This window comes from Columba livia, chromosome 9, assembly GCF_036013475.1.
Source record: "Columba livia isolate bColLiv1 breed racing homer chromosome 9, bColLiv1.pat.W.v2, whole genome shotgun sequence".
NCBI lineage: Eukaryota > Metazoa > Chordata > Aves > Columbiformes > Columbidae > Columba > Columba livia.
The window spans coordinates 10,342,312-10,366,688 of NC_088610.1; the positions used below are offsets into that span (position 1 = coordinate 10,342,312).

The following is a 24,377-nucleotide window of genomic DNA, read 5'->3' on the forward strand; positions in this document are numbered from 1 at the left end:
TTCCCAGAGACTTTTCTCACTCTTTCAAAACTAGTACTGGATACAAAAATAAACCTAGTTTGTTTTATAAACTATACTTTTGGTAACAAAAGCAGGAAGGATATTTTTCAAAACCAAACCAGATTGGTTTTAGCAGAGGCTTTAGAACCATCCAGCTAAAACACTTGAACAGCACCTGCTCTCTTATCACAACTTCTACAGCCAACATTTAAAATATGTTACTTATTTTGAAGATCAACATGTACAAGAACCAACACCATGTGCATTTAAGACTTCCCACTCATAAATAATGCAAATTCTATTTCTGTTCCCCCCTACAAATTAACATGTATGCCATTTCTATCTTGTAGCCATTTTCTAAAGGCAGAGCTGCAGCACCAAATCACACCGCCAAGACTGAGGATTCCTTAAACTCTCACTTCAGAATTCACAAGTGTACCAACCATATTGTTTTAATTTAGTTGTTAGTATATACATGAACACTCAAAAGTGTGATAAAAACCAAACAAAAGTAGGGCTTTTTTTAATAAACAGCATGTGATACAGACTGCAAAGATAAATAAAAAGCAGACTTTTTACAGCTTCCCATGAACATGAACTACAAGAAGTATCATAGGCCAAACTTTTGTTACTTGAATAGCACAGCAGAAGGGGAAAAAGAGCTTTTTTTTTTTAAAAAAAAAAAGTACTGCAAGACTATTCTCAGTATGACAACACATGCATCTTTCTGCATCTTAAATACTTTTTTGGCCCATTATTACTAAAAATGTCTTGCTTTCTAACTACTTTACCACAGGACCTTTATTACAGAATTACATACACATGGCAACATCCCTCCCACCCCCTAGTAGTGGTTATTTCAAAGGTAATTGCCTCATTTTTAAGAGATATTTCAAGCACTGGTGGGTGTTTGTGCTCTCCTTTTGACGCAGACATGTAATGCTTCTAGCTTCAAAGTTACATCTAAGCATCAGGAGATGACACCCTCCCGGGCTCTGTTTATCCAAAATGCCACCAGGATCCTCCCCTGCCTTAGGACAAGCATTGCCCACGGGTGGAGGGAGGTGAACGTCCAACCTGCGCTCTGCTCAGCACGGGGGAAGCACACCTGGAGTGCCGGGTCCAGCGCTCCCAGTATAAACTGGCCATGGACATACTGGCATGGGTCCAGCAAAGGGTTATGAAGATGATGAAGGGAGGCTGAGAGAGCTGAGATTGTTCAGCCCAGTGAAGAGAAAGCTTGAGGAGCATCAGGTCAATGTATATAGTTGATGGAGAGGAGGAAAGACAACAGGCGAGGCATTTCTCAGTGCTGCCCACTGAACGGACATTAGGCAACGAAACAGAAGAAATTTCATATAAACATTAAGAAAAGCTTTTACTGTGGACTCTTGTTTCTCAGACAGGCTCTAGACCCAACTGGATGACGGCCTGGGCAACCTGCTCTGGCTGATCCTGCCTCCAACAGGGCTGCTGGACTGGACAATTTCCACAAGTCTCCACCAACCTCAGTGAATTTATGCGATTCTGTGGAAGTTCTTGTGATTGTGGTGTCAGTTGCAATGACCACAATACTTTCAAAATGTTAAGCCTGAGAATCCAGGACAGCAGACTGCAATATTTTAAATCCTTTTCTCCATCAGAGAAATGGATTTCAATAGTGTATGCGGATATTCAGAGTTAAAGCTTGCAGAGGTGCAAGAGGGCAAGGGGAAGAGATGATACTTCCAGGTGATGAATTCAACATTTATCTTCACAAGAGAAGATGAAGGATTTGAACCACAGTGGCTGTAAGACAAGAAAGAAGAGGATTCATCTCCTCCTCCCTTCCTCTTCTTTCCCCTGCCCCTAATGAAACAGTAAGACAACTCTAGACAACCTGGGGCAGTTGATAATTCAGGATATAGAACGCTATTAATAAGGCCTGGGAAGAGATTATACATACTTAAACCAAATAAACAAACCAGAATGAGACTGCAGTGATGAATATCCATGTTTTGGCTCTTATGGATTAACTAAACTACAGCAGACAGAAGATTCTTAGAAGAAATAGCTTCTCCTTGAATTAGGCTTTCTATAACTTCAGCAATATGATTAGGTCAGGTTTAACTGTGATGAATTTAATACTAGAACAAATTCCTAACAAAACTGAACACAGTTGCACTGAACTAAATGGTTCCTAAACCAGTTTAATAGCTACTGGGGAACTGGCACTAGAATTTCAGAAACAGTCAAGATAGAATTGGTGTATTTTTTGCCACCTTTATGCTAAAAGAATATTGCAGTACATACAGAAGTGACAGTAAGGACACTTAAACTTAAGACACATTTATGCAAACCAATGGGGATGTTGGCTTCAAAGTACAGGCAGAGCATTGCTTCAATTGACCTTCTCTTACAAATATTTGATATTGTTTCACACTATGGGCATGTTTGTTTTTTGGGGAGAGAGGTGGTGGAGAGCGAAGAAATAGGGACAGAGGGATCCATCTCTGGCTTAGACTCAGGGCTGCTAATACAGCAAGAGCTCATCCTTCTGTAAGTCTATCCCATAAAGCTCAGGAGTCAAGAATATTGCACTGCAAATTAAGAACAACTGTTCTTCCTGAGCATGGGTTCAACAAGTCTTTATACGATGAAAGAGCAGGAAGAGGAAACATTTAAGGTAGCAAGCAATAAAAATCCTGGAAGTCTCAGGAATGAAAGTAATTATAGACAAGATTACAGCAGGCATGAATTAGAGAGCTGAGAAGGCTAAAGTAAAATTGTCAAGTGTTTGTCTGGGCTGCTAGTAAACATTCCTCTCATTTAGAGAGTGCCTTTCATACTGAATCTTATTCATAAGTAACCTGGGAGTCTAATATACATATAGTCTAATTCTGATTTCATATGCTGTTGTGAATCAAGAGCAACCTGAAGTCAGTGTTATATCAGCATAAATGAAATGAGAATTTCTCAAAGACCAGAGCACCTATAGATGGGTTAGTGTATGCAGATCGAGAACTTCTATATCGAGTTTCCAGTTGGCTTCCCTTCATTAACACAGATGTAAAAAATAAAGCAAAACACCAAAAAACCCAAACCAAAACCCCCACACCAGCCGCAGGGGTGATGAGCTACACATCATTGTGGACAGACAGAGCCTTACCTAAATAGAGACAACTTTCAGCACAAAAAAAATACAAATTCATTATTTGTATGAAACATGTATTGCAAAATTAAATCTGGATTCATAAATCTGCAACAACATCCACAGCTATATAGTATTTAAAAAAAAAAAATGTGGTTCTTCCATTCAAGTAAAACTAAAACAAGTTAAAAAATAAATCTTAGAAGCAGCGAGTTACAATTCTTTCTGCAATACCACTCCATTTGCATTAACTTGAAGCATTTTCAAGATGTCAAAGACATCAACAAAACAGTAATTTCAAGTGGCTTTTTTGATATTTGCTTTTTGAATGGGTCCAGCCCAGGTCTGCAACCTGTACAGACATGCAAAACAGGAGGCATTCACAATTATTATTAAGAACAGACGTTGGAACATGCCAGTTATAAAATGACAAAGCAAAGAAAATACCTTCAAATTGTCAACAAACATGGGCTACTGACCACCTTACAGGTATTTAATATTTTACAATAAAGGGAAAGTTGGAAAAAACTCCAAAACAATCCTCCAAACCACTAACAGTAGGGTCATCACATACAAAGTTCTCTACAAGCTTGGTAATTTCTATATTGCTGTTAAGATGCAGGCTTATATCTTCTCCACAAGATGCCAAACCACTCACCATTTTGTTTTAATTGAAATGATTTTTTGTAAGTTGTACTGAAAGTCTGTGTCACCTATGGAAAAAACCTTATTGCACCCCTTCAGAACAGAAAAGCGTGCATACCTAAGTCAGTACAGGTGCTTCTTCTGCTACCTTTAGGAAAGCAACATATTTTTAAGAAAAACGCATAGGCACCAGCCTGTTCTGTCATTAAATCAAACGTAGTTTCACAGTTGAAAAAGTTACTGTCCTTAAATTTGTATTTCACTAAATCACTAAATTTCCCAGCGCTTTGTAATAAAAGACACAGCCCAACGCTGGGCTCCTTGCTCTGGTAGCCCCACTACCAAGTGTTGCAGGAGTGAGGTGTCAGATTCAACTCAAGCTCAGAATAAGCTACTTAGTGTTTCGTGCAGCTGTGAGAATAAAAGGGCACGTTTTCAAAACTCCATGTAGTGGGATTAGTTAAAAAAATCCAAATCCTACGCAATCTCTGTTAAAATCTCGAGGTCAGTTACAGGTGCTTTCACAGTCTGTGAGCAGCTCTGATTTCTGATACTGAGAACAGATGACACCCTCTCATTTTTACAGCAATCTAAGTAAATAGTACCTCCACTATCTTCAGTCAAGTTACATCAGCACAAAACTGGCACAACAGGAAAAGGTAATTAGGGTTCAATACTTTGAAGCTTAAAGTTTTTTTCTTTCCTGAAAGACTGGCAGAACGTTTTTCAAATGCCCATCCTGGTTATGGTAAGAACAACTGCTTGAAGCCCATGAGCTCCTCCTATTTTTTTTTTATTTAAAGGCTATAATTATCTCAAATTGTTATGTCTGTATCACTATGAAGTTTCCTTTCTTTTACTATCTGATGTTCACAATAATTTCTACAGCTCGTGTACAGCATTTAGTTGCATTAACTTCTGGACACAAAGCCTGATTCCTCCTACCTTTCTGTTTGTGCAAAAAGGGTGCAGAACACTGTATGCTTGAACTGAAAGACATTTATACTCATATTTACAGAAGTAAATAGCTAGAAAATGGCAAAGTACAAAATAAGCTGGGCTCATCCAATACATTTGAATACACTTTTTCATCCAGGCTGCAAAAGGCTGACCATCTCTTAGAGAAGTGAGGTAAAGCATTGTTTCAATACCAGATAAATAAGGATAATGTAGCACCTAATATGGCATTTGTGCAAGTTTTACTCAGTTAAATTAAGAGTTACAGCCAACAGGGTTTCAGATTTTGTGAACTAAATTTAAATTGAAGCTAAGCCATGATTTAGAAGAGCTAAACCATTAGTGTGTTGACCGCCAAGTAATATTTACAAGGGTAATTTTGCTCTAGAAAGTATGACCAAGGTTAGCAAGAGTTAAAATATTCATATGAACAAAAAGGAATATGTAACAGTCAATAAAATGAGCAATGGGAAGTCTATTGGACTAGTCCAAAATATTTCATAGAACTAATGAAATAAAACTTCACATTCCCCATACTATTCTTTGAACTTCTGCAGTTTTCACAAAATCAGGCTTCTCCCACAACATCAAGTATCCATGTGTGCAGTATTCAACTGCGGGATCTTGACTATGAAAGTGTCTTCAAAGACCAAAGCCCTGGCTAGACAATCCCCAAAGTCTTTCATAATGTAACCGATTGCACATCTTTCATATATTACAATTCGCTAAATGAAGCCAACCACTCATTACCTCATCAGCCTGCACAATGTACAGTTTATTTATATACTTATATTCTAATCTAACACCAGCTGTCAGCGTATTTTATATTACATGGGGTATTGCACTTTGAGTGGCACCTCGGTGCGTGTTTGCAAGTGAATGAGCTGAACCCCTGAAAGCCCCAGACCTCTGGAATTCACTCCAAGTGCTGCCAATCTAGCAAGTTTAAAATGTCAGGATGAGCATCACCCCCAAAATCATGGGTTTCACTAATTAAAAAACCTGTTTCATAATTAGAAAATCAGTCCTACCTGAAGTTGTGCATAAGGGCAAACTGAAATCCTCGGTACTCTGAACAGTTTGAAAAAGTGGTGCCAATTTAATTGATTGCACACATCATAATTGTGTTAGAGGACAACAACTAGATTTACAAATATATATTACACACACACACAAAAGAGACACAGCTATAAAATGTTTGGTAACTCTACATGCTTTGAGCTAGCCAACGTATCTGCTGTATGTTGAACTGCTTATTATTCATCATATTGAAAATCTAAATTGCTATTTCTGATGTATTTGTTACTGGATTAAACAACCACTTCCAAATGAGGAAGAGAAAGAGGAGAAATGGCGGACCCAAAGACTGAGGGTTTAAATGTACGTTCCTTGAATAGTCAGCATATCACTTCAGTAACGTAGAGAGTGATGCCCAAAATTTTTTTGAAGAGACTTAGGCCAAGTTCACCACTGGCATTAGTGGGTTTATCTCCCACTGCTTCAACGGTACTTGTATCCTCTTTCACCAGGGTTGAATTTGGTCCTAGGAGTATATCTCTGGTCACCTTCAGTGACATTAATGGAAACGGGAATCTTGAACAGATAGAACTGGGCTGCAAAATTAAAAGATTGAATATTGGACAAATCATGTAAATAAAGAATATATATTAATAATAGTTCCTATTATATAAATAGCCTTTATAAAAAAATAATCTTTCAATAATTTTAATAACTCACCTTTCTTTAGGTTCTGGAAAACATGTATGAAAAAAATCTATTCAGTTCAAGTTAGATTAAAGCAAACCTAAGATGAACACTACAACGCTGTTGCACTAAACCCAATTCTGACCATTCAGTTTCCAGGTTAGCCAGTTTTTGGGGATGATAGGGAGTTCCCTCGTGAAGCTGTGAATTGCACCCCTAGAAATACTGAGCAGAAGAAACACCATATGGAACAGGCCTATTTCCTACTGCTTTCAGAAACTGTGCAGATGACTGACCCAGAAATCAAAGGGTCATCTAAACCCCATGAATGTTAATGCCTCTGAGCACATTTAAAAGGCACTGTCCTCTCACTATTGTTTTTAGATCTTTGAGCTTAAAACTCCTTCCCTTCAAACTATGCTGCATTTAAATATTCCCTGTCATTTGAATTCTCTCCACTCTTCTCAATCCAGCATAGTCTCCAGCTGCTGTACCAGATCTAAGGTAATATGTGATGGACTCTATGTTCACGCTAGCACTATTTTCTTTTTTCCTTCTAATTTATCCTATCAAATGAAAAAAGGAAACATTCTTCCAAGTTTACCTTTTTGGGCTTAAGGCATAACATGAAGTCACACATCATACTAAAGCTTATTTTTTGAAGTGTACAATTTTAGTGCTATCTGAAACCCTGTTTTACATTATTTTTCAACAGTTGTCTGAGCAGTTCATCTCTTTTCTTGCCATAAATTCTAATGTTGTTCGTGGTTTGTGCAATTCCTATGCAACCAGTCTCTGCTTCTAACAGGTATTAACAGTGCAGTACCCACAAAGCGGGCCATCAGTTCTTGTTTTCTTTCCTTTCATTTCAGTTCAAAGCATGTTGCTTTATTGTGTGGAAGATCCAGTCCATTTTTGTTGTCCAGCCACCATGGTGAGCATCATTCATCTGTTTCATGAAGTACTCAAGAGCTTCCTGCTCTGTTTTGTCCAACGCAAGGGTCTTTCGAATGTATGCAATATCGTCAAATGACTGCAGTTCTGGCATTCCTGAGCCAAGCATCATGGAGAAAAGATTTATGAAGAGATTGGCATGCTGCCGAATTGCTAGATACGCCTTATAACACATCTCCTGAAACCTGGAAGAGACAGGGGAAAAAAAGCTCAGTGTATTTCCTTATTAGATGCATATTACTTCTTCACCTCCAAAACAGTTTTCAGGTAACTGGGAGTTAAGTTAATAAGAACACCATAATGTTGCTGAGGAAACTTCCTCATCTTCATACTTAGATTATCTTCATTTCTGTAAGAATTAGCAGTGGTCAGAGTAACCAGCAGCCAAACTGAAGACAGGCTTTCCAGCCTAAAACCTCATTTGCCATCCATGCAAATGTTCCACACATGTTTCTGGGAGTTCACAGAGCTATTTTAGTCATTGCTACTGACACTGCAGATTTCAAAGCACATTTCTTGACATGCTGCTGCAAACAGTGCTTTCCTGGTTATCAGGGACGCACTTCTCACCCATAGTTTTATGAGAGCACTAGATACTCTGGATAATGCGTTTGCAGTATCACAATATTGGGCAAGAAATGCCAGTGTATGCTGGAATCATTAATTGAAGTCAGGTTAAGAAAAAAAAATGCAAAAAAGCTTCACTACAGCATTCAGATACTAGAACTCAAAATCTGTCTTCCAAGCCCACAACATAATGGAATTAAAATTAAAATAGAAACTTCTCAAAGACTGGATCTCTAGAAAAACAGGATTTATTTACATATTTATTTACTATTATTATTTTAAAGTTCTCCTTTCTTAGGAGGTTCTGCAGAATGTCACAAACTATAAAAGCCAGCTGAAGAGCTGATACCACAACAGCTACAGGAGAGAGAAATATTGCTGAGTGACTACATTATACCTGACATATAAGGATTCTCAGTTTTTGCAGATACACAATCCCAAGAGGACTTTACGTGTTAAATTAAAAAAATTCAGATATTTAAGAATTTATATATTCACATGTGTGCTGACCCTGCAAAGCTAAAGTGGGGTTTCATGAACTGAAGGCCACATTAGCACTGATACCACCCACTGATTTACAAGTGGATGGCTGATCTCCAACTAAAGAATTAGAACATATCCACTGCAAACCAATTAAAATACTACTTTTCAGTTAAAATGTCTAGTTATTAAAGGTCACCAGTAGTAAAGTGCATTTTAGGTATATACTCTGGAAGTTAAATGCTTAAAAACAGGCTCACCTTTCAAACTCCCTTGTTTTGGTACATTCTTGGGCTCCTTTACTAATCACTATTAAAAAGTCTTGTGTTAAGACAAATGGCACACGTTCTCTTTTATAACCAAATTTTTTCTTCTTGTGATCAAGGAAGTGCCCAAAGTCAATGTGAAACAGCTTGGAAAGACAGAAAGGTATTTTAAGATTAGTAATTCCTTGTTTAATTGATGTCATAGCAAAATTCAGCACTTATAGTTCAGATGGGTTTTTTTTAAAACAAACTCATATCAAAGTGAGAGATGACATTAGGCTGTATTTTTCGAAAAATGTATCTTACTTGTCCATCATCTTTTACCATGATGTTACTATTGTGACGGTCACCAATGCCCAGTATAAAGGTAGCAACACAGTAGCCAGCACAAGAACGTGTAAACAAGTCAATAGCTGCATCATACCTATGGAAAAGAAGCAAAGGAGATATTTTCCTACAGATATTCAATAATAAATGTGCAGATTTTCCCCCCATCCCTATTAAGTAAGAACCAGTTTATACTATCTTCTCTCAATGAAGCAGAGTTGCTGGACCTTAACACTTTATCAAGGTAAAGAAGAAATTCAGCATACTCTGAAAATAAAAGTACTTACAGTTAGATTGCAGAACAGTAAAGTAGTTATTAAAGTGAGTGCCCCTTTTTTGAAGGCCAGCGTTTTTCATTTTGATGAGTTACTGTTAAAACACAGACTTAAGCCATGTCTTCACAGTTCTACCTCCAACTTACACTTCGCTGCTGAGAAGTCACACAACCACCCAGAGTCATTAAAAGAGCTACAAGCAGGGAAACAACAAAACCACAAAAAACAAACACCAAAAACCATACCTACAAAACCAGATGGACATAATTTTGCACTTGATAAACTTTAGTTCTCTTTAAGTTTCCATCAAAAAGAGGACATGAACAAGAAAAACAAGCAACAGGAAATCTCACATTTCTCCTTTGTTCTTGTCCCTGAGCCACTGATGCAATGTATGGCTGTTGAACTGCAATGCTCCTTTTAAGCCTCCTTTACACTGAATCTGCATGATGGTATGAGAGCTCCTCACCACTTCGATGAGTCCCACACAGTCACCGATAGACAAACATCCATAAGGCAACATCCTGAAAGACAAAGGTGGTTTGTTATTGTTGTTGTTTTCCCCCAGAGTTAAGTTTTAAGACAACAAGCAGCAGACACATTTGATAACCTTTATCTGGTGTAATCTCTTTCTTACTTCAGGATATGAAAATGTTTTAATGTTTTATAGGTGTATTATCATCAGTTTTGTGGAAAAAAATGTACCAAATATTAGTTTATACAGAATAGCATTCTGCAGAAGCTACTGCACCCACAGACTATTTAGAGGCAGAGAAGCTGTGTGTATATCGGACTGGGTAATACCCACCTTGTGTGCTCAGATGAAGGTACCAACTACAAAGTCATCGCACAACAGGGCTGCAAGTTTGTCAACTTTTTCAAAGCAAGTCTCACAGATACCATCAGCAGACCAGTGTGTGGCTAGTGTGTGTCAGCTCCTGTAGCTTTGCCTGGTGTGTAGATCCCTCACAGCCCTTTGAATAAGACTGAAGTATTTTTCAAATACGATTGTATCTTTACAGAATCCGATAGTTTAGCTAACTGAACGTTATTTTTTAAAAAATTACTCTAACATGTACAAACATGCCTATTTGTAGCATTTAATTTATTACCCTTGGGAGAACAGAAGCATTGGTAACCAACCAATGCAAAAAAACCCATTAAGAACAGTATTCCTTGAGAATGACCTCAAATGCTTACCGAAGATCAAGACCCTGATTTTGCCAGATGTTTTCCATAATTCTGATTATCTGAAGTGTCAACATGTCCTGACGCAAGTCTGGAATAGTCAAATACATAGAGATTGCAAATTTCATAACACCAGAACATTTTGTTAAATCTTGTTTTACTTCTCCTCCCAAAAGTGTGTCTAAGGGAAATGAGGCTCGCACAGTTTAGTGTAGGTTTCGTTCTCTCAATAGAGAAAAGCAGATTTTAAATAGTTGAGAATGAATAAAAATTAATGGTGGCGATTTCAAAACTGTTTAAAAATAAAAACTAAAAACATGACAATGGAATTACAGATTACACATCTGTAATATCTTAAAGACATTTTTGAGTAAAAAACCCAAGTATTAAATAGTACCATGTTCAACCTCAGACTGAGCATCTTAGAACATACAAGATTTGTACACGACTAAGGACAATACTAATTTGTGCATGCTTAATTTTTCTGGAAAAGAAAATTGCTTTGCTCAGATTTTTTTTTTTCAATATATGTATTTTATATGCTTAGAAAATATACTAAACAGTAGGTTAGGAAATAAACAGATACATAGCTTTTGGATTACACTTATTTTTCCTTACCATCTCCATTTTTAAATATGATCTCATTGTTCTGAAATAACAATTCAGACATAATATCTGGGTTTTCCCAGTTCAACCACAAGGGCCTTTTTGCAGATGACATTATCCTGCACTCCTCAAGCCTGTAAAAGAGAGAAGAGTTCTATGAAACAGGCACAACTGGATTCTCATATTATGTTTCTGTAATAGTACTAAGTTCTCACTGGTTTCTTCTAACTCTTTGAACTAGTATCAAATATAAGATACACAGGTATCACACACACAACAATCAGCCACTTTTACTTTCAGTTCCAAACTTAATTTAGCAAGTACAATATTAACCTTTTGCTAAGCCCAGCAGAAGAACTGGCTATGCCATAAGTTTTCCTCGGGCAGTGTGTGTTCCTTACAAATGGAAGAAGCACTGCAGTTCCCATCACCTTTACAGAACAGCTCACTGTCATGTTGCTCCCTAATTTGTTACACCGTTAGATTAAAACTACATCACTCTTTATGAATTACTCTGCTACAAATTTTGTTTAGTTAACTTTGAAGATATTAATGTTTAGTATGCTAGCATTTAACCTTAATATTGTTAATGTTAACATCACTACACATCTACTTAAGTATCCAGATAAACTTCAAAACTGAAGACAGTACCGAAGATTTCCCAGTTGATGCGCAGGATTAAGAGGAGAGATAAAACCTTGTAAAGCATCCATAAAATCTGGCCGTCTCATTTGTTCAACAAGAAACTTCATCTGTACCTGATAAATAATCACATTTAGGTTTTGAGAACACTAATTACATGTAAATGAAGTTAAGTTTCAGATTTTTAGCTTTGGTTTTAAAGCACGGCTTTGCACAGTTCCAACATAAGCAACTCAGCTTAGCCACATACTACACAAATTGAAACCTTCAGCTTTAAGTTCTATTGCTTCCAGAGGCAGACAGCAGCAATGCACACAGAGAACATTACAGCTTCTAGGAAAACATATGATCTACCAAAGTTAGCATTTATACTTTTCTAGTTAATAAAATAAAATTCCCATGACTGTACAGCAACAGTTTTGGTATGTGGACAGTTTAAAATACCTTCTGGGTCTCATCTTTTTTTTCCTGTTTGAGAATATCTGTGAGGTTAATCAATTTCTCCATAGCCTCCACCTGCCTGCTCAGATGCTTTAGGTACATTCCACACGCTCGACAATAGGACTCCAGAAGTAAACCAAACCTCTGACTTACAGTTTTATTGTGCATTTCAGACCTACACAGAGAGACAGAACAGTTATAGCTTAAAGACAAGACCACTTAGAGGTGCCAAAAATGAAGCTATATCTGTAACATCTTCCTGAGGGCCATCTTTTCAGGTACATAACTTGTATTGACCTCCCACAACTCATTTCATTCTGACTGATTACACTTCAGTACCCTTTCCAATTAATTCAGCACAAAGCTTATAGGCTTTTTCCCCATTCCTCTTTGCTCCACCCTGTCCTCCTTTACCCCTTGCCTTTACTCAAAATCCACACTTTCCAGGAACTCTGAGGGAAACATCAGACTTTCAATTCAAGTTCCAGATTTCTTCGCTGAGAATAAAGCTAACCTGTTTCATTTTCTCCTGTCTCATGTAGCCAGCCTCAGGCTGTGGCCCCTCTAGTTTACTTGTTGTTACGTATCTCAGCCTTTGCACAGTCTGTGTCTGATCACATTGTCTGATAACAGCATTTTTAGGTGGGACACAGCTACAATCCAGTATGCCATAAGATGATTTATGCTCAGCCTCCTCAACACCAGAAACTACATAAGCCTGTGTTGTACTCAGTAAGGAAGAACAGAGATATCTTGACTATCAAGCTCTCTGAAGTCTTTAAGAAGCATGTATGAATAGTTACTTTTCAAAGCCTTATCTAGTCAAATTGGGTGGTTTTATTTAGATCTCAACCATTTCCAAAATTTTCTGGGAAAGACCAGTGGGGCATCTGGTATACAAAATAAAACTCAAAGAGCAGAAGTCTGTCAAATGTGTAACCAGCTAACAATATGGGAGGCTTCCAGCAGTATTAGTTAAACTACCCTACTTTTAAGAATAATCATCATTAGATAAAAAGAAATACAAGACTAAGTATCTATTATTAACCAACTTTGGAAACTGCAAGGGATGACTTCTGTTACGAAACTATGCATTCAAACTCTTAACCAATATAAAACAAACTTTAAGTGTTAATATTTTCCTAAAAAAGTGACATTTAGTATGCCAAGCCTTTAAAACAACTAATTGTTTACAGCTAATAGGAACTCCATCACCCCTTAACATAGCACAATATTAAGCTTACTTTAAATGCCAAAAGAAGAAGTGTCCTATCCTTTGATTGGTCAGTGCCTTCTTGAGTAAAAATCTCACAAGCTGATTATCTAAATACTGTTCATATTTCAGAACCTAAAGAAAAAATTAAAAAAAATAAAATCAGCTGCAGTTATTATTTCTATGAACAACATACAGATTAAAAGCAATCGATGTTTTACATTAAGTTCTGTAGAATGACTGATCTTGGCATTAATGCATGTATGTGTTTGGGTTTGAACAATATCTGCTAACACCACATTGGCTGCCTCTATTTCAGGAACTTAATATCTGATGCTTCCTTTACTGTTACAAATACTTGAGCCTCAACTTACTCAAAATTTTGTGAATGTGCTTCTGCTCATACTTTCCCATATGTCAGGACAGCTGAAGCAGCTCCCTGTTCCAGTTGGTGGAACAGTTCTGCATCTCTGCAAAATTCTGTCATTAACTACCACCAAGCAAAAAAAACCCAGCAGTACAGAAGAGCAACTACATTTCATCTAAATAATCCACAATGCAAATGGATACTTTTGATGACCTCTTTTTCACATCATCTTAACTTTTGTTGTATTTTAAGCCTCTCTGATTATTGAATATACACAACACATCAAGTATACCAGAACACATTCTATACCTGTACTAGCTGGATTAAATACTGAGACAGTTTGTCGTCTGTCAAGTACTTCTCTAGACACCGAACTGCAAAAGCTCGCACCATTGGATCTGGATAATTACAGTCCAAAAGCTCCATTGCTTGCTCTGGCTTGATTGGAGGCCAATCTTTTACCAAACAGTACATCTGTGGACAAGAATTCCAAGCACATCACGCACTTGCATTGATTAGGAAGAAATTGTAATACACGACCATTAGAAGGTATCGTCAGACACAAACTACATCTGAGTAGAAGCTGTTTACTTGCCAGTCTTCTCAATAAACATCTGTTATTTTATCTACTATAAAAAGAATGAAAACAAAACCTCACATTTAACTGTAACTGACAAATCAGCAACATAACAAGGATTCAAGTGATGCCACCAGAAGGAAATCAGAAGACTCAGATTGAGCTAAGTAACTAGAACTACAGACCAGACTGATCAGTCAGTTATAGTGGCAGCTTGAATCACGTAAGTTTCCATTCAATGTATCATGCACACATAATGTTAATTAACTTCCAGAAATTCTCTTTAAAATAGCTTATTTAAAAGCTCCTTCACAACTTAAAACTAATTTAATGCTATGTGTTACCTGGGCCACTTCATCTCTAGAATTCCATTTAACAGACAAAAGTAATTTGGGCAGAATTTCTGGAGTATTCACACAATAGTGTCTGCAAAAGAGAAAAGGTTGTATGTTCAAAATGGCATTTTTTTTCTTGAATAACCACCTACTATCTGCCCTCAGTCTTGCATCTTTTTCTTCCTTGGTCAGCAGAGCCCAACTGATCCCATAAGGTGCTGTCAAGATCTATGCATGAAAGCTAAGACTGCAGGCATGGGAAAAACATGAACTAATTCAACAACTTACTTTTCTCCATAGGCTTACGAACCAAGACATATGATGCAGAATGCTTTAAAAGCCTTTTCTAAGACACTAACCCAAACAGAATAAAGAACAGAATAAAGAAAAGGGAGCAAAACCCAAGACAATAAGGAGAAATTTAGAGTGAATGGGGTGAACTTTGACTGTGACAACAAGAGTTTTTTCTTTGGTTTGGTTTTTGTTTTTAAATACCTGTGGCTCCAGAGGAAGTCCTTCTCTTGCTCAGTGATTTCAGACAAAGGATCCCGTGTACAGATGGCTCGCAGTTGCTCCTTGTCACTTTCCCTTAATTCGTTATCTCGAGCTATTCTGTTGCTCTGCAGAGAGAGAGTTGGCCATTAACCCTCCACACATTTCCTTCTCTTGTCATACAACTTACTTGAAATATTTTAACAGCAGAGCAACACTTATAGCCTATGGCAGGCAATACAATCTTCTTGTTTCCTTTTGTTATAACTGAGGAATTCCAATTAAAATAAAAGACGAAAGACTAGGCCTTTGATTTCTACAACTGCTTTTAGTCACTACTGGAACAAGAGGCACATGGAACTAAACCAGCTGTGTGGAGAGACAGCAGCCATTGACATCTGATGAACAACATAATGCAGCACAAAAATGCAACTGGTCATTTCTGTCTCCAGTTTTGAGAGTGCTGAGAGCTGCTGAAAGGAGTGAAAAAGACTCAGAACTGAAAAAGCAAAATATGGGGGATGAAGCTAGGTAAATAAAGGTAAAACACTGTAGGAAAGCCTGAGTAACAGGGAGACTGGCAAACATTAACCAGAATTAGAATATGGTATTCTCCAAAGACACAGAGAACAAGAACCGGTACACGCCCAAATTAATTTTATTTAAGACTTCATTTATTAGAACCAGTTTAGACCTATAGCAAAGGTACTGAAACTACTACTACTAGATTTTTCACAGCTCATGTGCCAAATTCAATTCTTCTCCTATACCTTCCATTTCTTAACACATGTCACGTGTGTGTCACAACGTAACATATTAAATGATGCAGTTTGAGGTTTCAACTACAGAATCAATTGCACTGCAAAAAGGAGAAATCTTAAGCAGGTTATATTATTGCCTTTAGTATAAAATACAACTGCAAAACCCAAGTTTGACACTTAAGATGAAGCTAACCCAAAAATTCTACAAGAGTTGAACAGTGCTTTTATAGTGAACTCACATTTTCACACCTGTATGATACCTACTACTACAAAACTAAGATCAATTCTTTTCCAAATTCAAAATGTTTAAATGTAGAACCACAGTATCTGTCCTCCTGTTCTGCTCTTTCCCTGGACAATTCCTACAGAGCACATTCAACAAGATAATAAGCAAGAACAAACTGAGTTTCATCTGCCAGTTTTGTGGATGGACGTTTTCAACTGGTTGAACTAGTACTTGGGAACAGAAATACTGACATGTCTTTTAAAGAAAGTCCTTCCAATGCATCTGACTTAAAAATAAAGGGGAAATAAAAAAGAAAGCTGCAGAACAATCTGAACAACCTGAAATTACCAGGTAGGAGATCAAGACACCCTTTAAAAGGTGAAGTGGTGGTATTTCTAAGAATATGCACAAACACAGAAACAGTTGTCAGGTTATATCACAGGATATCTACCTCAGACTAAAAGTCCTTTACTCTACATTTATCTTTAATTACATATATTATGTGTTCTTATGATGGGTTCACTACTATTATACGGGACAAGAATATCCTGGCCCTCAAGCTTACATCTACCAATATTAAGGTATGAATCAACCAGCTCACAAGATTTTTAGTACCTTACCTGTCAGTAGCATGATAGTGAAAAAAACAAACAACATATTGGTGCACTTTTACACCAGACTGGACTTAGAAATGGAGGAGATTATTCAGGACTACTGTCTATGTGGCACAGGAAAATGTCTAGAACACACTCAAATATTATGGTAACAGATACAGTGCAAGTAGCAAAGCCAGAGTCATTCTGTAAGGAAGTTAATGGATAAATGACTTCATAATTACACCCTACTGCTGACATAAGATCAAATAGTTGGCACTGAACAAGTCATTAATTGTACATATTCATCTTGATTCTGAAAGAGTCATCCTAAATAGTAAGTGAAAGTCAAAAAAGTATAAAATGTACCTGCATAGTGGGTCAGAAAGATCATAGTTTAGGTCAAGCCCAGAAGGAAAATGCATTTATCCTGTTGCGGTCAACACCAAAAACTTGAAATTCTATGAATTGTGGGACAGTAAATTAGATTTAATATTTGAAAATTCTTCCATATTTGAGATATTAATGGACCTATAAGTGATCTCAGTATGCATAAAGTGAATTTAAATGCAGTGTAATGCATTTTACAGTTAAACAAGAGAGTTACGCTCTTTGTATCATAATGAAAACATTTATATAGAAATCATACCTCAGTGACTGCGTTGCAGATTTTGACCATTTCAGACAAGCATTTTTTACTTATTTTAGACATGGTCAATGCTACACAGTAACCTAGTATCTGATTTTTGAATGAGTAACAACATATTGCCTTTTAACTCCCTAAATATAGTTACAAACAGCTATAAATACACACAGTACCTGACTATAGGAAGTTTGGCTTCAGACCTGAAGACACCACACATTAAAAGATAAAGGGGACAAATACAATATTAAGAGATCACTAGTGATGTTCAAACTTACCAATTGTGTAATGAAATATGATTTAAGAAAGCATAAGTAATAAGAGGATTTTGGCAGACACCAAGGAGGGTTGAAAGAAAAGCAGTGTGAATAATGAGAGATCAAAGCAGCGATACGTGGTTTGTTTCCTCGTCAACTTAGTCACTGATGCAAATGGGCTTTCTCCATATTTAAACACTATGACCTCCTCCTACAGTATTGTAAGGAGTATCACAAAAAAGACAAGGTAATAATTTGAGACTGTTGGGGTTTTTTTAATTGTAAAGTGTAAGCTGATCATAACTTGGTCACTAATAAGAGCTTATTCTCCCCACCACTTACTATTTTTGCCTTCAGATGGAACAAAACAATGAGCTGAACATATATACACGCAGGTAATAGGCTGCATTACAGCAAAGGAATGTGATTTACCAAGAAGCCAACTGTCCTTAAACACTTTTTGAGAGCCCTGCAGCACAGCTCAGTCACAATATACACCATAAGCAGATACACCACTCTATGATGGGCTTCCTGTAGAGTATCAGGAGCAATCAAATGCTTGCAACCCTTTGTTCAAGATATGCTGAGATGGGACTGTTACGAATATCACCAGAATTCCCAAACTGGAAGCTTACTGACGCTTACACGCTTTTCAGCACAGCAAAACTTTCCACATGGAGACTCCTTCGCACAGACCACAAATGTCTCTTGAGGAAACTCAAGTCTTTGAACCAGCCTCCAGAAGTAAAACACACCAACTCAATTCACAGCCTTGTCTTTAAATACATAGCATTGTTGCATTGTTAGCTTTACTGCTTTCCTTTTTTCTCCTTTTAATCAACCAAAATGTGCTTTTAAGAAAGATTCAGACCTCACCAAAAAACCAGCTGTCAATGCACAGATTTTGTTCGTGCAAGAGAAGAGATCGAGGACCACACTCATGTATGTACCAATCGATTCCCTTAAAATTCCCTGTATTTATGGCTATAACTAGCCCATTAAACAGCCAGTAAAGAGTTATAGGCACCTTTAGGTTACAAAAGGAGAATTACAACTTCTGAGGAGTTAAATTAAGTAGCTTAGCCACCTGAATTAGTGATATAAAAGTGTCAAAAAAGCCCTAGCAGCTCACACAGGAAGTTTCTCCTTAAAGTATTTTGGTTGGGCAGTGAAGCATTAGGTCAGTTTACTGGTAGCATAAAGGAGGGAGAATATATTACTCACTTTACTAAACACAAAACAAAAAACTCATTTTTTGCTTTTACACCAAAACAGAATATATGGGAAAAAGTTGTCTTTATCACTAATATACTGAGTAAAATAAGTAATACTTTTGTATTTTAGTAGGTAATCTTGGAGGGGGAGTTTGCCTTACCAGCCCCGCACAGCTGTAGTTAAAGCCCAGTTCACGTGATATAGTCCAATTGGCATGTTCTTCGATCACCGTCATATCTGGGAACTTTACAGGATTGCTAAACCAATCGAATTCCAGCTCTAAACATGGAGTTTCCTACGTAAAGGGAACTTCAATTACTTTTTCTGCTGAACAATACTCATCAGAATACAGCATATGTTGAAAACGTACTTTTAAGGAGGAAGCCAGCATGCAAATACTTACCTTATTTGGGTTTGATCCAGTAACACCAATAGGATTCAACAAATCCTCCAGCCCATGAGGTACCGCCCAAAGGTTCAAAGCCATTTTCCCAGAAACAAGGGTGTCTGTGTAATCAAACATGTTTATATTTCCCCAAGCCAATGGACAGTGCTCCTTTAAGAGATTAAAGAATGATTGTTGAGTGTCATGTATTTATTGCAGAGTGGGTCACAAGAAATAACATTTTCACCCCAGAGCAAGTTGTTACATTCCCAGATTAGCAGAAAGCAGGTTGTGAATGCTGTACCATATTTTTTTAGGACTGACTCTCCTGGCAGTCATTTTGCAAAACGATATCGAAACACTTGCAAACACGTGCTAACATCTTCCCCAAATCAAAATAACTCAAGATGATGGAAGGGTTTTTTTGACAGAGAGAAACTTTTTATCAAGGCCTGTAGTGACAGAACAAGGGGCAACAGTTTTAAACTGAAAGACAATAGGTTTAGTTTGAACATAAAAATAAGTGACATATATATAATATTTAACACGATAAGGGTGGTCAGACAGTGCAACAGGCTGCCCAGAGAAGTTGCAGATGCCTCACCCCTGAAGTGTTCAAGGTCAGGTTGAGTGGGGCTTTTGAGCAACCTGAACTAGTGAGAAATGTCCCTGCCCAGGGCTGGGGAGTTAGACTAGATGGTCTTTAAAGGTCCTGTCCAACCCAAACCATTCTATGATTCTGTAAGGTTTGGAAACCTGGTCATAGACAAAAGCTATATAGTACCTGTGACACACATCCAAACTCAGAATGTAAAGATGCCAGTGGCTAGAATTGGATGACATATGTAGATTCTTAAAAATTACTATTGGAGATCTTGCATCCAATGTTAAAAAAAACACAAATTGCCTTTATTTTAAAAATCCAAGTATAAACCATTACCCTTATTTAATAAATATATAAGTAATATATGGGTTTAGAAACTTGAGTTTAAAGGCACCTGCACCTCAAAACACTATCACTAATCTTTGGGTCTGACGTTACAGAACAGAAGCAACTTAGTGTTGAATGGATAAGCTTTTTCCTGTGCTGTTTAATTTCTGACCACCAAAAAAACAACCCCAACACACAAACCAAAGTGGTAATCTGAATACAATACAAGAAAAGAAAAACATATTTCAATCAGATTCAAAAAAGCCATCACACTAAGACACATCGTCAGGATGGCATTTATCAAATACCTTCCCAAACTTGACTTAAGTAGCTTTTGGTCATTAGCTTATTAAAGCAATGAATTATTTCACCTCTTTGGCACCCTTCCGGCCTTTAACAGAACAGATAGAAAGGCAGAGCCGAGCAGCACGTGGAAGATCGGGAATGTACATGTCATACAGTAGCCACTCATTCCATCTGTAACATTTAAAAAGCAGAATAAAACCAAGTTAAAGGACAGCACGGAAGAGAACTGCATTTAGTCAGCAGTTACACTAAAAAGCATTTGTTTTATTTCTACCTAAACTGTATACGTGCAATAAGAGTACAATTTCCTACTCTTGCAGGAAGGGTTTGACCACATCTACTGTTTTGAGGAATGGCAATTTCCTCAGTTAGCCTTCTAGCCACAACACCTTTTAAAAAGTCACCCTAGGATCAGTTCCACCAAACTCAGTAACAGGCTCATTCACTTTCACTCCTGCAAACCCACTGACTGCAAAGGCCAGAGTAGCTCTAACCTAAAGCCAATGGATATGCATATGTGCTACACTAAATGTAGGGTTTCGCTTATGAAATATTTTTCACTTTGGGAAAAAAGAAAGTGGGGAGAAAAATGTAGCATCACTTTCAGAACTCCACTAAATTCAAACTACTGGAAAGTAAAAACATAATTGCAAGATGGGAATATAACACAGAAATCCAAAGCAATATTCCTAACTCAGATATTATTCTATTTACCACAGTAATATAAGCACAGATTCATCCTACAGGAATATACATTTTGCTTTCATGAACTTCATGAGCAGACATTCTCAGTTGCTTGAACTGTGCTTTTCAAGATTAATTTCTGAATACAGTTTATTTTCTTAAGTGGACTGGCATGCTAAACTGTCTCAGTTGGAAGAGACAGCACCTTCCAATTTTTCAGTGTCTGTAGCTACTAAAAGCAGAGTTTTTCAGAGAAATACTTGTCCAAGTCCTTTTTTAAGAACGAAGAAATTGACAGATAAACTTTCATTCAATTTTCTTAGGTGTGCATTTCATGTAATACAGATCTATGTAATTATGTCCATGTTTTCAAGCCATACCCTTTACCACCCTTCCAAGAAGATTTTCTCCCTAAAGCAGTTAAATGATCAGTTCAAGTATAGCTATACTTGGGGCAACTCAGAGGGAGAGGCTATTTTTCAGCAGCTATGTATATTATTAGCCCCGCTAATTATAAAACCTAATTATATTAATAGAAAACATACAGACAAAAATAAAAGTTTCAAAATGTATTAATAAAGACATGAAGTCAAACAGAAAATGCAAGTCAAGGATTATTTCTGAACACATACTTTCACCTAGTCCTAGCAGATGCTGAAATCTCACACCTCCCTGTTAGTCGAAATTAGAGGAACATTATTTAGATACTTCTTCTCAATAGGTTTATATATGCTCACATAAAACTTATTTTTGCACTTTTAAGGTCATGTGATTTATTCTTCCAGAAAATATTGACGGCAGGTCAAATCTCCTGAAAATAATCAGCCCAGATCTAGCAGTCACTTCCATGTGAGCAGACGACAGCCATATCCCCACATACAGCAGTTCTGCTTTAGAACACCCTACGCAACCTCACTGGAACAAATTTGCAGGTTATATCGCATGACATTGCCTCATGGTGAAAGTGAAATCTGAACCTGCAATGGGAACACCTGCTATTGATCCATGGTCAAAAAATAGAGCTCAGTCACCCAGAGCTATGCTGATTTCCCAGTATTAATGACTAACTATAGTAGTTTCACAGCCAACTGCAAATGCATGTTAAACAGATTTGTTCAGTAAACAAACTATACTATTATATGCAACAAGACAAAATACTCGTGTATGAATTCACTCTATTTATAGAGATATATAAAAATGTTCTTACAAAACTTAAGGCAAGGAATTCCCAGTAAGAAGCTCTACCTGAACAATGGCCAAGTTGAGCCTTTACTCCTTCAGTGCTATCATTTATAATGCCCTGGAAGACAAGTTTTCTGTAGTTTTTCAAGTACATGGCTTACCTGGGATTAGAACAGGGTACCCTTTGAGTATTCACATTGTCACACAAAGGTTCTCCTCCATGGTAGATACCTGTTCTAACGTAGATCTGAAAACAATCTTAATATTAGTACTATCTTTGAGACAATACTATAAACATTTTTTCCACTGCTATCAACATATACTGTGGTTACAGCATATTACCCTTAATTTCCATCAAGTAAAAAAACAAAACCAAAACTGAAAACCAAACAGCCCATCACTCCCTAGGCCAAATTCATTCATGCTCTGCAAGGTGTGAAGCATAGTATAAGTATACCTTTCTAGAAAAAATGCTTTGGTCTTTTTCCTCATTAATTGCAAACCTAGTTCTTAAAAAGATATGGTAAGAAACTTGAAATGAACACTAAAAGAAAAAAACAAAACACTCCTGGAATTTATTCTCAACAAGGTATAGTGAAAGACCAAACAAATTCTGAGAACGTTAGAGTGCCAGTCTTGCCGTATGTCTTCAACAGGATTGAACCCTACCTACCTTTTCTCCTTGATCTCCCCACAAAAACAAGATGGCTTTTGTTTTCCTATCCATTACATACTTGGCTGAAGTGAACCATGCAAACGATCCTTCCATTAGGTAGAATACTTAGCTAAATACTACTACTCACAGTTCTTTAGTAGTATACGAGAGTTTTCCGGTGCTAAAACATGGCGATATTTTTTAGAATTCTGTACTTCAACTTAAGTAACAGAGTGGTCTAATTTTTTACCATGTTAAATAACACCTTTTTCACAGAAGGGAAACCACATATGTTGCCATACAGCATTTGCCTTACCTTGTCAATGTCTCTAATGTTTACATTTACATAGGTTGCACAGAGGATTCTTATTCTGAGAGCACTATTTATAGTCCAGAGGGATTTGGCTGTAGCTTCTCCGTTCATGTAGGGTGTAGCTGTAGAGATACGCCTGGAGTAAGATGGCATTGTAAAGGTGTCCAGTGGCAGCTGGTTATACAGGCTTTCCTTAGCCATCAGCATCAGATTGGGCATGCGACCAAGCATTATACAGCTTCTTATATACTGCAAGAAAACAAACCCAAAATTCAGTGTGTTTTCCAAGCTTACGCTTTTGGTATTCTGTACCTAAAAATACACAGAAAAATATAAAAGTATTTAAAGAGCTTATCAATGTCCCTGTATGTGCACCCTTCATGGTGTTATAACATCCAACTGTTTAAATACATTGTTGGGTAGGATCACACAGCACTTCATACAGATTTTGAGATTAACACCTACAACAGTGGAAGTCTGAACTGGAGACAGAACAGAGCTGACAAAAGGACAGGTCAGGTTTCTTGCAGTGCTTCGTAGCTCTGGCACAGTGCAGCACACACCGAGCAGGGTGCTTGCAGAGCAGAGCTGCTCCTGGAAGCACTGAGCTGTTCCTGCCCCAGCCACTGCGCAGACCCAGCCTGGGCAACTGATGCTCCCAGTCGCAGGCAGCGAGCACAAGGCAAATGGCACACACACTGATTTTGGGTTCCGTTGTGCTTGTTACCTTCTGCCCAGCACCGATCCTGACAGACTGGAGCTGTAAAGCTGCATGGTGTCCATTCAGGAGTGGTGAGCACATTTAGTCTGGCAACAGTACCACTAAATACAATGTGTTAAGGCAGGTCCAGTCCTGGAGTGTAATTAGCAGGCTCTTTTGTGGCAGAGCAAAGGCATCAGGTACTTCTGAAGAAACCATGCTAGATCAAATAGGTCTAGTGTTTGATCTCCCGATGACTGTGCAGAATTATTCATGTATGCCTGCACTTGTTCCCCAGCTCCCACAGAACAGAGCTGCTTTTCGCATTATTCAGGATCCCCCCACCCGCTTCTCTGCCCA

General features: G+C 37.5%; 1 protein-coding gene across 2 annotated transcripts in view; it reads right to left on the reverse strand.

Annotated features, from left to right (window-relative positions):
• Positions 1-434: 434 nt before the first annotated feature.
• PIK3CA (phosphatidylinositol-4,5-bisphosphate 3-kinase catalytic subunit alpha) overlaps positions 435-24,377 on the reverse strand; it is a 44,845-nt gene continuing 20,902 nt past the window's right edge. For both annotated transcript variants that reach the window (XM_065072917.1, XM_065072918.1), the window contains exons 5-21: positions 23,321-23,566; positions 22,511-22,596; positions 20,549-20,654; positions 19,265-19,417; positions 19,022-19,156; positions 15,170-15,294; positions 14,684-14,765; positions 14,072-14,236; positions 13,427-13,530; positions 12,186-12,357; positions 11,751-11,857; positions 11,112-11,233; positions 10,506-10,584; positions 9,659-9,829; positions 9,010-9,127; positions 8,698-8,849; positions 435-7,575 (exon numbers count right to left, since the gene is read on the reverse strand). In XM_065072917.1, coding sequence (XP_064928989.1) covers positions 7,305-7,575; positions 8,698-8,849; positions 9,010-9,127; positions 9,659-9,829; positions 10,506-10,584; positions 11,112-11,233; positions 11,751-11,857; positions 12,186-12,357; positions 13,427-13,530; positions 14,072-14,236; positions 14,684-14,765; positions 15,170-15,294; positions 19,022-19,156; positions 19,265-19,417; positions 20,549-20,654; positions 22,511-22,596; positions 23,321-23,566 — 2,394 coding nt within the window. In that variant the 3' untranslated portion in view covers positions 435-7,304. The remainder of the gene's footprint in view (positions 7,576-8,697; positions 8,850-9,009; positions 9,128-9,658; positions 9,830-10,505; positions 10,585-11,111; positions 11,234-11,750; positions 11,858-12,185; positions 12,358-13,426; positions 13,531-14,071; positions 14,237-14,683; positions 14,766-15,169; positions 15,295-19,021; positions 19,157-19,264; positions 19,418-20,548; positions 20,655-22,510; positions 22,597-23,320; positions 23,567-24,377) is intronic.